At 43.1% G+C, this 15,695-nt stretch overlaps 1 protein-coding gene across 2 annotated transcripts in view; it reads left to right on the top strand.

The window, feature by feature from the left end:
* The first annotated feature begins 774 nt into the window (after nucleotides 1–774).
* The window catches only part of LOC138953549 (trans-L-3-hydroxyproline dehydratase-like), a 19,135-nt gene continuing 4,214 nt past the window's right edge, over nucleotides 775–15,695 (top strand). Inside the window, exons 1-4 of one of the 2 annotated variants that reach the window (XM_070325390.1) lie at nucleotides 778–1,048; nucleotides 5,769–6,149; nucleotides 6,592–6,749; nucleotides 7,640–7,792. In XM_070325390.1, coding sequence (XP_070181491.1) covers nucleotides 5,818–6,149; nucleotides 6,592–6,749; nucleotides 7,640–7,792 — 643 coding nt within the window. In that variant the 5' untranslated portion in view covers nucleotides 778–1,048; nucleotides 5,769–5,817. Of the gene's footprint in view, nucleotides 1,049–5,768; nucleotides 6,150–6,591; nucleotides 6,750–7,639; nucleotides 7,793–15,695 lie in introns of both variants that reach the window. The other variant, XM_070325391.1, reaches the window with a different exon arrangement.

The following is a 15,695-nucleotide window of genomic DNA, read 5'->3' as shown; positions in this document are numbered from 1 at the left end:
ACGAAGAGAGGTACAGAAAAGCGTGCTATCCTTCTCAGCGCAACTACTACCCCGCTCTTCTTGTCAATTTCACTGCCTTTACCATGAACGGTGGACTGTGCGATGCTACGAGTCTTGCTGAAAAATTGCATTGCGTTCAGTTTCATTCTATGAGTTCGACAGCTACTCGACTAAATGTTGTATTTTCGCCTTACGCGACTTGTTATTTCTTCGGACATCAAGGACAGGTCAAGATCTAGCAGAATATGAATAAACGACTGCCATGTGTGTGCGTGTCCTTAAAACTAATATCGTCGGACACTATAATTAAAGACTGAGATGGAACCAGACGGAGCTTGACACTCCAACACTAGCAACCTGTCTCAGAATCAGCATGCAGCCTACGACACTGTACGTTGATACTGTTGCCGACTTACGGGGAAAATGTTGTGTATACAATTTTGTATTCATGGTATAGCCAGGTTTTGGAAATACGCAAAGAAGAGAATAGTCCACAATTCTATATATGAGGAAGTGAATTAAAGATTATTGTAATAAGTTAGTTTAAAACTTACAACAATATGTTGTTGTAATTTTTAAACAACACTAATGCATGCACTTTCCATTTCTGCACAGTTTTTATTAAAACAGTCAGTACTTTAGAAAGGGACATAACTCTTGGACTCCGGATATAACATCACCCGCGCGTAAAAGTGACGTTATAACCGATGAACCGGATACAGCGTCACCGCGTATAACGTCGCTCAAAAACATCCCCCGAGGGGTGACGTAATATCCGGAGTCGACTGTATTGTGGAATGCAAGGTCCCTGGTGTCTTTACAAATCAGGGTCACTCTTGCGTTACACCACAGTACGTGTTGGGGCACTTTATGTCAGTGTCACGTTGGCGACACGGTACTAGTGGTAGTATAACAATAGCAGTGCCGGCATGTGCTGTAGCTATGTTGTAGGTTTGTCGCCGACTATGTAGCTGAATACCTATGAACATTAGTGTACACAAAAGACACTAAGCTGGCCGTTGTTCACGACCTCTCACCAACCCACAAGGTAATAAACGAATCAGTCTCTCTCTCACTCAAGAATTGTCTGTCTGTCTCTCTCCCTCTCTCTCCCTCTCAGTCTCTCTTTCTCTCTCTCTCTCTTTCCGTCTCGCTCTTTTTCTCTCTCTCTCTCTCTCTCTCTCTCTCTCTCTCTCTCTCTCTCTCTCTCAGTGTGAGTCTCTCTCCCTCTCTCTGTCTCTCTATCTCTCAGTCAGGCTAAGTGCGTGCGTGCGTGCGCGTGTGTGTCTTTGAACATGTTTATCAGCTTGCATTCCTATCTCTCCAAAAATTTGGCAGCATGTGTGTCACTGAGCAAAAAGTGTTCTCTCTCTCTCTCTCTCTCTCTCTCTCTCTCTCTCTCTCTCTCTCTCTCTCTCTCTCTCTCTCTTTTTTTCATCAGTCCATTGCTGGGATTGTCAAACGTAGAACTGATCTTGAAGATGAAAATGTTGAATGTATGTGGTTGGAACTGAAACATGACAAATCCTCTCCCTTGCTTATTGGCTATGTGTATCGTAACCCTGCTGAAACGTCAAGGTGGATTGATGATTTTGTTTCTATGATGGACAGAGTGAAGGCTCGTGACGAGAATGTTGTATTGCTTGGCGATTTTAACATTAACCTACTCAGGCCTCAAACAACATGGTGCTCAACCACAGCTCTGTTTGGTCTTCATCAGCTGGTAAAAACCCCTACAAGAGAAACAAATACTTCATCAACCCTGATTGATCATATTTATACTGATAATAAAAATATCGTTGCAAATGCGCAAGTAGTGCATTCCAGTTTTAGTGACCATCATTCTGTGTTTTGCTCGATTTCGCTTATATTGCCAAAATCATGTCATAAAGGCCACACAACAATCGAATACAGAAGTTTCAAGTATTTTGTTGAATCTGCCTTCTTCTTTGACCTTAACCAAGCCCCATTTTATAGCGTATTCAATTGTAGTGACGCAGAGAGCGCCTGCAAGATTTTTCACGATATTTTGTGCTCTATAATTGATAAACACGCACCACTACGTCAGCATAGAGTGAAACATCCCCAGCTCCCCCCTTGGTTAACCTCAGACATTATCGAGGCTATGGCGATGCGTGATCATTTCAAAGAGCGCAACATGAAAACAGAATATAAACTACAAAAAAATAAAGTGTTGGACACAGTGAGACAAGCAAAGACTGAATATTTTAATAAACTAATTTCTGGAAAAAAGGATACAGCTACAATCTGGCGAGCAGTGAATGAAATTCTTGATAAATCTAGGAAGGGATCAACCAATTCTCATTCACAAATATCTCCAAATGACTTCAACAAACACTTCATTTCGCTAGCAGACAACCTAAAATCTTGTCTCAAGCAAAATGATTCCCTAATTGATACGGATGATTGTCTTGAAAAATTAAAAACATTCTGTGAACAAAAGTTGACTCAAACTGACACATTTTCTATTCCTCCAATCTCAGTGCACGAGGTAGGAAAACTGGTAGAACAAATGGCGAATAAGAAGTCAATGGGTCCAGACAAGATTCCAGTCAAGTTGCTAAAACTTGCTTTACCTTACATTGTCGATTCCCTAACTTATGTTTATAACCTAAGCATACAACAAAATGTGTTCCCTTCTATTTTAAAGTGTGCAAAGGTATTACCACTTCCAAAAAATAAGGATCTTACAGACCCAAACAACTTTAGACCTATTTCCCTCTTACCTGTTCTATCTAAACCCTTAGAAAAGCACATACAAAAACACCTACTGGCATATATGGAACAAATGAATCTGTTTCATTCTTTTCAGTCTGGATTCCGCTCGAAGCATTCCTGCCACACCGCCTTAAGCTCTTTATGCGAGACTTGGCTGTCAGCAATAAACAAAGCAGAAATAACGGGAGCGTTGTTTCTGGACTTTAAGAAAGCCTTTGACCTAGTAGATCACTCACTTCTACTGACAAAACTAAAGTGCTATTTAAAAGACGACTCCGCCTGTGCCTTTTTTGAATCGTATCTTTCAAAACGGAAACAGTATGTATCCATTAACTGTAAAACTTCGTCAAACGAGTTTGTCAGGAGTGGTTTCCCTCAAGGGTCTGTATTAGGACCTATCTTGTTCTGTATTTATATAAATGACTTACCCCTTCATGTGTCCGATGAAAAAGTTAGATGTGAGTTCTTCGCGGATGACTCTTCTGTTCACACCAGTCAAAAATCTTTGGAATCCGTCAACTCTTCTCTTCAAACAAGTGTGGATGAAATCACTGAGTGGTGCGTTTCTAATGCAATGATCATTCATCCGATTAAAACAAAGAGTATGGTGATAACCACGAGACAAAAACACCAGTTAAGTCCTTTACTATTACAACTGTCAGTTGGTTCAACTCAAGTGCAGCAAGTTAGGGAACATAGACTATTAGGTGTTACCATTGATCAAGAGTTGAAATGGCAAACTCATTTGAGTAATATTTGCAAAGTAGTATCAAAGAATTTGTACCTGTTATCAAAATTAAGGCATTACGCCGATTCTGAAGCACTCAAAATGTTCTATTACGCCCACATAATGCCTCATATAAACTTCGCTTCGACACTTTGGGATAACTGCAGTGATGTTCATTTAAAAAGACTCAATTCCCTGCATCGCCGAGCTGCAAAACTTATTCTGCATGATTTGAATAGGTCCACGGATGATAAACTAAAGCTCCTAAATTTCCTCCCCTTGAAAGATCAGTTGACGTTAAACAAGGCTGTGTTCATGTATAAAATTCTAAATGACGACTGTCCTAAATATTTGCAATCACATTTCAAACATGCCACAAAAAGATATGGGTCCCAAAAAATCATCCCTCCTATACCTCGCATAGACCTCTACAAATCGAGCCTAGCCTTCTCGGGAGCTTTTCTCTGGAACTCCTTCCCTCAACAGATAAGAAATGCAACTTCAGTGAAATTGTTTAAGAGACAGTCCCGTTCACACATCATTCGTGAATGAAATGTCTTGTTCGATTGTTATTTTGTTGAACATTTTGTACTAGTGTTAACGGATGTGTAGCTAATCTGAGCAACTTAATTCTCAAAATGAAAGGCTTAACTATGTCAATGTAATTTTGTAATTTTTGAGTTCTCCTTATATAATTCCTTAACTGCACATAGTATTGCAATACATACAATGTATTTCTATATCTTATATGATTGAATTTTTATTTGTTATGTTCGTCTGTCTTTATGTGTTGTATAAAGGACAGGTTGGAAGAATAGGCTTTGCCTAAAACCTTTATCCTTTTGTAATAAAGTTCTGAGTCTGAGTCTGAGTCTGAGTCTCTCTCTCTCTCTCTCTCTCTCTCTCTCTCTCTCTCTCTCTCTCTCTCTCTCTCTCTCTCTCTCTCTCTCTCTCTCTCTCTCTCTCACTCACACAGTAAAGTGGAAATTTGCAATATTGTATGATTAGCGTTAATTATATTTATAACTTTTGTTCGTGTCGGTTTACGATTGTCCTTTTTACATTTAGTCAAGTTTTGACAATGTTTTAACGTAGAGGGGGGAATCCAGATGAGGGCAGTGGTGCATGTGTGTGTGTGTGTGTGTGTGTGTAAAGTCACTGTTCCGAGAAAACTACTGGACCGATCTTCATGAAACTTCACATGAGAGTTTCTGAGTATAATATCCCCAGACGTTTTTATTTTATTTTTATAAATGTCTTTGATGACGTCATATCCGGCTTTTTGTGAAAGTTAAGGCAGCAGTGTCACGCTCTCATTTTTCAACCAAATCGGTTGAAATTTTGGTCAAGTAATCTTCGACGAAGCCCGGACTTTGGTAGTGCATTTCAGCTTGGAGGCTTAAAAATTAATTAATGAGTTTGCTCATTAAAGTTGTCCTTAAAATCGATTTTCGCAAACAGATTTAATATTGATTGCATTGTATTCCTTGTCTTCTCCTAAATTCAAAAATATTTATATATATGTCATGATTACTCTAAAAATGTGCTCAGAATGAAAGAAAATAGGTCTGGACAGTAAGTACTACGGACGCGTGGTTCGCGGCGGCGAGCGTGACCCGTCCTGGTCAGTCTTCGGTATGGTTAGCCGAGACTATCTGAATGTAGTCTCGGCGATGATTGGTTTGTAGTGTTGATCTTGACTAAATGTTTTTATATCGCTTCACGCGACTTGTTTATTGTTTCCATCTTTATGTCTTAGTTTTAGCAGGGACAGATTGTAAGACAAGGCGTCAGTCTAAAGTCTCCATCCTTGAGTAATACAGTTCTACCAGCTGTCGGCTTGTCCCCCCACCCCCCCCCCCCACCCCCCCACCCCCCACTCAGTGGAGCGGACTAGGTCTGTCATGTCAGAGAATGTGAATGTGTCTTTCCTTGTCTGAGGTCAACGGTGATGTGGTTGTCAACCCGCCCAACAGAGACTGCGCGTTCTCTACAGTCGGCTCTGACTTCAACAACAAAGTTATTCTTTCTCTCGTTAGTTGTTTGCGGCTTCCATCGTGACTTGGAAAAAGGGGTTTACCGGTTAGATGACTGAGATTCAAACACACATAGTATTTGTTGTCATTCTGTTTGAAATGAAACAGAAACCTTGCCGATCCCAAGAATTTCAAAACGAAGGCGAGATAAGATTAAAATAAAATAAAAGATAAAAAAAAGATTTAAACAAAATACCGCGTATTGCAGAATTAGGCATAACTGAACAGAATAGATTAGTCATACCATACAATAATTATATTTTCAGGTTTGGACCTCAGAACTGACGCAAGCAAACGGCCCAGGAAAGGTTTCCTATGACGGCGACAACAATGGATTCAAAGAAAAGTTTGCCCTCGGACTTGAAAATCACAACAACAGAGATGCACACGGGAGGTGAGCCTCTACGGATCATCGAATCTGGATATCCCAAACCAGAAGGCGTCACCATTTTGGACAAGCGCGCATGGCTCCGCGCACACGCAGACGATTACCGGAAGCTGTTGATGTTTGAACCGCGGGGCCACTATGACATGTACGGCGCCTTGCTTGTGACCCCTGACCTCCCTGAAGCCGACATCGGGGTCATCTTCATGCATAATGAGGGGTACAGCACGATGTGCGGTCATGGAGTGATTGCCCTTGGAAGGTTGGTGACACTGGAGTTTTTTTTTACAATGATTCACATTTTTTTATTGAAATGATGAATAGATTAAGTGGTTCATTAAGTGATTGGGGGGAAGTGTGTGCATGCCAACATTCTTTTCAGTATGTGTATAATGTGCGTTGAATAGAACTTAAAATGTGTGTGTGTGTGTGTGGGGGGGGGGGGGGGGGGGTAATGCCTTCTCAGTTCTGTGCCGTGCACGATTGTCACCCGAAGTTTCATTGACTCGGTATACTCGTATTTTACTTGTACATTCAATTGCAGAGGTGTTGTTAGGACTTTATTTTATTTCCTCTCACAAATTTGCCATTTGTGTGTAATGTGGCCATTCTTTCACCGTGAAAAATATCGGCCGAATTGAACCGACTCAAAACGACATTCATATTTATTGGTATGTTGGTGTTTTTCTCTTATTTTTCATCAGGTATCTTGTAGACAGGGGTCTTGTTGCGGCTGGGAACCCGGAAGCCCGCGTCATAATTCAGTGTCCCTGTGGTCCCGTCACTGCTCACGTCACACATAGCAATGGCGTCACTTCTGACGTCAGATTCACCAATGTACCGAGCTACGTGTTCGCACTGGGTATCACATCATTTTTTTCTGTGTAGTGTGTGTGTGTGTGTGTGTGTGTGTGTGTGTGTGTGTGTGTGTGTGTGTGTGTGTGTGTGTGTGTGTGTGTGTGTGTGTGTATGTGTGTGTGACTTAGTGCGTGCGTGCGTGCATGTGCGTGCATTCGGGCGTGCGTGCGAGTGTATTGTGTGCGCGTGCATGCGTTTGTGTGTGTTTGCGTGCGTGCGTGCGTGCGTGTCACGTGTGTGTGTGTGTGTGTGTGTGTGTGCGTGTGTGTGTGTGTGTGTGTGTGTGTGTGTGTGTGTGTGTGTGCGTGTGTTTGTCTGTGTCACTGTGTGTCTGTGTGTCAGTGCAGTGTGAACGTGGGTGTGTGTGTATGCACGCGACCGCGCGTGCCGTGTGGTTGTGCGTGGGTTCCAGAAACATAGTTTGCAGAAAGTGATATCGTGGCTCGTTTTGATCTGACCTCGGGGCGGGGATGTAGCTCAGTCGGTAGCGCGCTGGATTTGTATCCAGTTGGCCGCTGTCAGCGTGAGTAATTCGTCCACACGTTCGGCGAGAGATTTATTTCTCAGAGTCAACTTTGTGTGCAGACTCTCCTCGGTGTCCGAACACCCCCGTGTGTACACGCAAGCACAAGACCAAGTGCGCAACGAAAAAGATCCTGTAATCCATGTCAGAGTTCGGTGGGTTATAGAAACACGAAAATACCCAGCATGCTTCCTCCGAAAACGGCGTATGGCTGCCTAAATGGCGGGGTAAAAAACGGTCATACACGTAAAATTCCACTCGTGCAAAAAAAAACCCACGAGTGTACGTGGGAGGTTCAGCCCACGAACGCAGAAAAAGAAGAAGAAGATCTGACCTCACTCGAAACTTCAGAAATGTCGTCATTTCCACAGACGTGAAGGTGGAGGTACCCGGGGTGGGAGAGGTGGCAGTAGACATCAGCTACGGTGGAGCTTTTTACGGATTTGTTCCCGCATCCCGTCTGGGCGTGGACTTGAAGACTGATTCTGTTTCCAAAGTCACTGACTTAGCCTTCGCCGTCACGCGTAAGCTTCGAGTCTGTCATTTTGCCTGAATGCATTCTGGTAGAACAAGAACAAGAACAAGAACAAGAACAATTCTTTATTTAACGAGGGTAATAGAGTAAGCAGTGATCTGCTTTTTTACATCTGGCCCTCGCCCTAAAGAGGGACTAGTCTAAAATTGCTAAAGAATAAGCAAGTAAAGAAAACTACTGCTACATGATTATAATAAAATGAAAGTAAGAACATATCATCATCAATTTACATACAATACATTGCTTAAATGAAAAATGTAAGTTCATTTGACATGAGTTAAGAATTATAGAGTAGATTGCACTGACGCAACAAAGCTGTAAATGCCATGCCCATTGACATATATATATATATATATATATACGACTTGTGTCTGTCTGTCTCTGTGTGTGTGTGTGTGTGTGTGTGTGTGTGTGTGTGTGTGTGTAATCGCCATGCACGGCCAAAGTTCTCGATGGATCTGCTTCAAATTTGGTGTCCATATTCAGATACACCCTGCACAAAATCTGGTCGATGAGATATTTCAATACGTGCTCTCAGCGCGCAGCGCAAACCGATTTTTTTTTCGGGATCAAGTACCATAACTCTTCCTTATCTTCTCCGTGTTTTCAGCGTTTACCTCCCTTCCTTCGTATGGTGCAGTACGGTAGTAGGGGCATCTTCGGATATTCCCGGCGTTCTGTTACTATTTTTAGAAGGTCACCGCAGTGTCCAGAACGCTTTCCTTGGACCCGTAAGTTGTCCTCCCTGTAAAAGTGCAAAGGTCGAATCAATTTATAGCCACGCGAAAAATACACTGTCATCTATCTCTATATATTTATACATATAGATATATATATATACGGCTTCTGTGTGTGTGTGTGTGTGTGTGTGTGTGTGTGTGTGTGTGTGTGTGTGTGTGTGTGTTTGTGTGTGTCTGTAGAAAACACCTGTGGACTGTAGAGTTCTGTTTGTGATGTGGTATGGCTGCTTTTCTGAGTCAGTATGTCACAGAGCATTATCAAATCAACCCCACCCCCTGCCCTCCTCTCCTTATTTTTTGTTTCTTTCTTTCCTCTTTTTGAAAGCGGACAAACACTCAAGTCCTTAATGGCTCAAAACCGTAGGACTTTTAATATTAATTTTAACGAGTCAGTATGTTCTGACCTTCCTCTGAGAAGCCATAACAGACTAAAAAGGGCTTTAGAGATAAGCTCTAAATGTCTCATTCCTGTGTGAGTGGACTTCGCCTCACAGAGATATAGAATAGAGCCACCAAGCGCTGTGCTGGCAGGGGAAACGATTGCAGCTACCGGGCCGCCATTTCGCTGTGCCCATCCCACAGCCTGACCAGTGTACATTTCAGTGGGAATGTGGCACACTGGGCTTCTTATCTCCGTCGGTTGATTAGAATCAGCTGGCATAATGTTATTGAGTAATGAAGAAACTATTCCGAAAATAATATGATCTGCTAGTGGCGGTACCTGGTGGATGGAAGGGGGAGAATGGTATTTCTTACCGCATACTAAATACGTTACACTGATCGAAAGAGAGAAAAAAAAGGGCGCACAGTCACACACACGAACGAACGAACGAACACACACACACACATACACACACACACACACACACACACACACACACACACACCTGAGACAGAGACTGTCAGACAGATTGAGACAAAAAGGTTATACGAAACCAAGAACATTAATTTTATAACAATTGAAAAAATGATGCAAAACCAGTTAGTGTCACAAGAGAAGCCAATCAGACGAAGCAAACATCAAGATGACAAAGTTAAACAAATTTGTAGATGTTATTCATAAACCTCTCTCTCTCTCTCTCTCTCTCTCTCTCTCTCTCTCTCTCTCTCTCTCTCTCTCTCTCTCTCGCATGATGTCTCTCTCTCTCTCGCATGATGTCTCTCTCTCTCTCTCTCTCTCTCTCTCTCTCTCTCTCTCTCTCTCTCTCTCTCTCTCTCTCTCTCTCTCTCTCTCTCTCTCGCATGATGTTGAAAAAGTGCAAGCTGCACTATACCACTTAATTCACATCAATTAACTCGCAATTGACCTCAATGCAATGCATTTTGTGTACATATATGTATAATGTGTTTTCACTTTAGTTATCTGTTAAAATGTAGAATTTTAGTTTTTCTATTTTCTATTTTTTTTTTTATCTTGTATTTTTATTTCATTTTTTGTAGTTAGTCTCTCTTTATTCATCTTTCGGATGAGAAAAACCGAGGTCCCTTCGTGTACACTACATTGGGGTGTGCACGTTAAAGATCCCACAATTGACAAAAGGGTCTAGGAAAGGGTCTTTCCTGGCAAAATTGTATAGGCATAGATAAAAAATGTCCACCAAAATACCCGTGTGACTTGGAATAATAGGCCGTGAAAAGTAGGATATGCGCCGAAATGGCTGCGATCTGCTGGCCGATGTGAATGCGTGATGTATTGTGTAAAAAAAAGTCCATCTCACACGGCATAAATAAATCCCTGCGCCTTGAAAATGTGCGCGATATAAATTGCATAAAATAAAAATAAAAAAATAAAAAAATCAATCCCTGCGCTTAGAACTGTACCCACGGAATACGCGCGATATAAGCCTCATATTGATTGATTGATTGATTGATCTTCAGGGCGAGGGCTGGATGTACAAAAGCAGACTACTGCTTAATCTACTACCCTCGTTAAATAAAGAATTGTCATTGTCATTGTCATTGTCTCTCTCTCTCTCTCTTCCTCTCTCTCTCTCTCTCTCTCTCTCTCTCTCTCTCTCTCTCTCTCTCTCTTTCGCCCCCACCCTTCTCCACCTCTCTGTCTCTCTCTGTCTCTGTGTCTCAGTCTCTGTCTGTCTGTCTGTCTGTCTGTCTGTCTCTCTCTCTCTCTCTCTCTGTCTCTCTCCGGCTCTCTCTCTCTCTCTCTCTCTCTCTCTCTCTCTCTCTCTCTCTCTCTCTCTCTCTCTCTCTCTCTCTCTCTCTCTCTGTGTAAATGAAACAAATCTTTGCCGTAATAAGAAATGCAATAGTGAAACTGATCAAAGCTAAATTTGTCAATTTAAGTCAGTATACACGAGTGACACAAAAACGATACAGCCATTTGAGGGTGGGGGTGTCTTTAAAAGGGGGTTTCCATTGTAAAAGAAACAGCAATTTGATAAATGATACATTTGTTTTCGAACCAAACAAGTCGGCTGAAATCATGTCAAAGCTAAATTCTTTAAATCCGAGCATTATACACAGAAGAGTACTCAAAAGAAGAATGTACAGCAAGCTTATTAAAATCTGTGAAACATGTCAGTGTCTGTATCAGTCAAACAAACCTGACATCTTTCAGCCAAAATCTTTAATACATGATTAAGTACAAACACATGAGTGAACTTATTTATGAACGATACATCAATCTCATCATTAAAACATGAGTATTTCAAACGAATCTGAATTGTTGAAGTCGATTGTCCTCCGTACAATAAATATACAATATAATTGAAAGTAAAACTAAAGAAAAAGCAGTGCAGGCAAAATGGTCCCACTGAAAACCGACTGAGAGAGAGAAGAGAGAGAGAGAGAGAAGAGAGAGAGAGAGAGAGAGAGAGAGAGAGAGAGAGAGAGAGAGAGAGAGGGGAAGAGAGAGAGAGGGTGAAAGAGAGAGAGGAGAGAGAGAGGGAGAGAAAGAGGAGAGAGAGAGGGAGAGAAAGAGAGAGAGAAAGAGAGGGTGAGGGAGAGAGAGGGGAAGAGAAAAAGAGAGAATAAAAGAGAGAGAGAGAGAGAGAGAGAGAGAGAGAGAGAGAGAGAGAGAGAGAGAGAGAGAGAGAGAGAGAGAGAGAGATGTCTTACTACAAAATCAACAGGTTACGTTAGTATTTTCAATAATAATAAAATTTAAAAAAGCAAAATTAAGCAGCATATAGACACACGCATGATTATTCTACAACTTTGCTTTTTTTATTAACATGATTATAAGGTTTAAACAAGGTGGTATTGAGATTGTAGCTCTCAAAAAACAAAGACCGGACAGAGCGAAACAGGGTGTGCCAGCGAAAGAATGGGCACACCGCGATGGCCGGCGCGCGGGTCTCGGTTACTGCACGTGTTGCGGCGCTTGGTGGCTTTATTCTACACTACTCACAAAAAGTTAAGGATCACTATGAGAAAACAGGTGCTCAATAAAATCAGTTCGCTACTGTTATTTATTTCTCAGTCAAACCAAAGTGTTATGAATTCTTGTTCAGCTGTAAGTGGGCGATGTTGTGTTAGTGGGAAAATTGCACGGGATTTTCTACTACTGAGCTTGGTAGCAAAAGAAAAAGCGGAAACTTGCGAAAAAGGACCTTGTTTTGGACCGTTCAGCCCGAACACATTGCACAAGCCACATGGAAAAACCATTATGCATGAGCAAGCACTGCTGTTTATGTGTGAGATGCTGTCACTTGCTTGGCTTTTTGAGAAGACATACCACCAGTATAAGGCATTATCTGACAATGCCTCCACGACGAAAATTGAACGAGTTTGAGAGGGGACGAGCTGTTGCATGGTTCCAAGATGGTGTCTCAAAATGAGAAGTGGCCAGGCGACTTCACGTGTCCATCTCGGTCATTGTCAGACTGATTCAACGTTTCACAGCCACTGGGAGGGTCCAGGAAAGACGCAGACCTGGGCGACCAAAGAAGGCAACTCCACGTGAAGATCGTCTCATTGAACGACTAGCCTTGCAAACAAAAACAGCCTCTTCCAGCATTATTCGAAGGCAGCGGAGGGTGGCTACTAACATCAACATCAGCCAGCAGACCATACGGAATCGCCTTCATGGGTTTAACCTCCGTTTTCGTCGCCCAGCTGTACGGCCACGCTTAACTCCAGCTCATAGGGCAACACGCCGCGTCTTCTGAAGACGTCACGTGAGGTGGACACATCAGCAATGGTCCCAGGTCCTGTTCAGTGATGAATCACGCTTCACCCTGAACCACAACGACGACCGACTGAGGGTCTGGAGGCGCCAAGGGGAACGCTACATTGACACCACTGTCCAAAAAAGGTGGCCTTTGGTGGAGGTTCTGTAATGGTCTGGGGGGCCTTCAGCCTTCACCACAGAACACCCTTGTTTCATGTACAGGGTAACCTGACTGGCCTCCAATACCGGGATGAGATCCTTCGACCGCTGGCTGTGCCTACACTGCAGCAGATGGGACCGCAGGCTATCCACCAGGATGACAACGCTCGCCCCCACAGGGCAAGGGTGGTCAACGCCTTCCTGCAGCAGTCTGGAGTCAACAGAATGGAGTGGCCAGCATGCAGTCCCTATCTCAACCCGATTGAGAACCTCTGGGATGAGTTGGATCGCAAAGTGAGGAGCAACCTCCCCCCTCCCAGGGTTGTCCAGCACCTCTACCAGATGCTGCAGGCTGAGTGGCAGGCGCTTCCACAGAGGATCTTCACCACCCTGGTGAACTCTATGAGGACTCGCTGCGTCGAGTGCCAGAACAGCCAGGGCGGTTACACGCATTACTGAACTTTTGGGAGCATCTGAATGCCATGTCTTGTGGTTTCAACGACATTGTGAAATTAAGTTTCGATACGTACACACTTTGACAAAATGTACAGACCAAACGATTGCTCAAAATTGAAGGAAATGTTGCATCGTTATCACTAAAGCATTGAATTAAACGCTTGCCAAATACCAACGCATTGGCTTTCTTATTTGGAAAGTTATGAATTTGTGTGCAAGTGATCCTTAACTTTTTGTGAGTAGCTTATATCTCTGTGCTTCGCCTCCAAAGGTGATTATGGTGATTCGGCACTCGATTACATTCGGCGTCGTCAACATGAATGGGACTCGACATGATATGATCATGAATGGCACCATGGTCACTGAATCATTTTCGTGCTGTTCCCATTCCACGAATCTGGGAGGGACCTAAGCTTGGAGGATCCATGGTTCGGTTCATTCAAACGGGGGGCGGGTGTGACAGGGAGACTACCGCCGCCCCTCACAGCAGACTCTGCAGAGTTGTGCGCCTTAGAAGTTGTGATATATTTATAGCTCTTTATAGCTCGCAAAGCAACACCTGTGGATTGTCGAGTTCTGTTTGTGATATCGTAAATATTCTGCATCAAATTTGGTGGGCATATTCAGGTGGACCCCGGGCACAAACTGGTGGATAAAAACCGGCGAAGCCGGGTATTCCTCTAGTATATATATAAAACATCAGAAATTGTGAAAGAAACAATTGAAAGTCAGCAGAGACTTTCTTCCGAGATTTGTTAAAATCTCTTAGCAGAGAAAGAGAGAGAGAAAAAAAGTATCCCTTCACAGACAGCCTATTGGGAGCATCAGACCCTCCTCAAGGGGGACCGAGATTTACAGAGATTTATATATATACGACTTGTGTCTGTGTGTGTGTGTGTGTGTGTGTGTGTGTGTGTGTGTGTGTGTGTGTGTGTGTGTGTGTGTGTGTGTGTGTGTGTGTGTCTGTGTGTTCGCGATGCACGCCCAAGGTTCTCGATGGATCTGTTTCAAATTTGGTGGCCATATTCAGGTACACCCCGGACATAACCTGGTCGATGAGATATTTCAACACGTGCTCTCAGCGCGCAGCGCTGAACCGATTTTGATTTTTCTCTGGATCCATTCCCAGTAACTCTTCCTTATCTTCTCCAGTGTTTTCAGCGTTTATCTCCCTTCCTTCGTGTGGCGTCAATCCATATTCCCGTTTCTATTTTTAGAAGGTCACTGTCGACAACGCTCAATCCATATTCCCGTTATACTATTTTTAGAAGGTCACTGTCCCGGCGAAGCCGGGTATTACTCTTCTCCAGTGTTTTGCGCGTTTATCTCCCTTCCTTCGTGCGGTGCGCCGGCAAAGCCGGGTCCCCGGCGCAGCCGGGTATTCGGCTCGACTTCTTCCCGGCGAAGCCGTACCCGGCGAAGAGGGTATTCATCTAGTATATAGTGAAGGGGAAGGTCATTTATGTATATAGAGAAGAGGAGAGGGCCTAAAACTGACCCTTGTGGTACGCCATATCGTACATCCTGCATACTTGATGCTGAGGCGTTTGCGTATACAGCCTGTTGCCTGTCACTAAGAAAAGAAGTTATAAGTTCAACAGAATCAATCCCGAGTCCATACAATGTCAGTGAGTTTCCTCAGTAACAACTTGTGGTCAATTACATCAAAAGCTTTGGCAAAATCTACAAAAACAGCTCCACAAAATTCATTATCGTTGATCTTTTCCAACCACTGATCAACAAGAGAGACTAAGGCAGTGTGACAGGAGTGATCAGCTCTAAATCCAGACTGGTTAGGGTGAAATAATTGATTGTGATCAAAGTGCGATAATAGGTGTTTGTTTATATGTCGTTCCAGTGGTTTTGATAATACTGACAGTATAGAAATCGGCCTATAATTTGAGGGGTCTTTCTTTTCGCCAGTGATCGAGGGGGATCCGTAGCCGTGTGTGTGTAACGATGTAAGAGGGAAATACATCTCCCGTTAAGACATGATTTAATTACCGAACGACTTGCGCTCGAACACAGCCAAATACCTATACCCACTTACACTGAGGGATCTGTGCGCCTTGGGGAGGGAGTGAGGGGAGGAGCGAGGTGGTTCGGATAGAAGGGGGGTGTGTGTATGAGGTGGGTGTTTCGTTGAAGTTGTTTGGGTAAGGATATTTTGATTTTGTCTGTAAGTGGAAAATGAATCCACCGTCGTTGTGCCTGCATAGCGCATGTGATTGACTGAATGATTAGTCACGCTTTGATCATAGTTCTCTAGTTTGTTTCTGTTATTTCTCTTTCGTTATTCTCTCTCTCTCTCTCTCTCTCTCTCTCTCTCTCTCTCTCTCTCTCTCTCTCTCTCTCTCTCTCTCTCTCTCTCTCTCTCTCAAATGAAGTGTCTTTCTTGGGTTCTGATG

This window comes from Littorina saxatilis, linkage group LG17 (genome assembly GCF_037325665.1).
Source record: "Littorina saxatilis isolate snail1 linkage group LG17, US_GU_Lsax_2.0, whole genome shotgun sequence".
Classification (NCBI taxonomy): domain Eukaryota; kingdom Metazoa; phylum Mollusca; class Gastropoda; order Littorinimorpha; family Littorinidae; genus Littorina; species Littorina saxatilis.
Note: the sequence above shows the minus strand (reverse complement) of the source record. Positions and strands in the feature narration are given on the sequence as shown.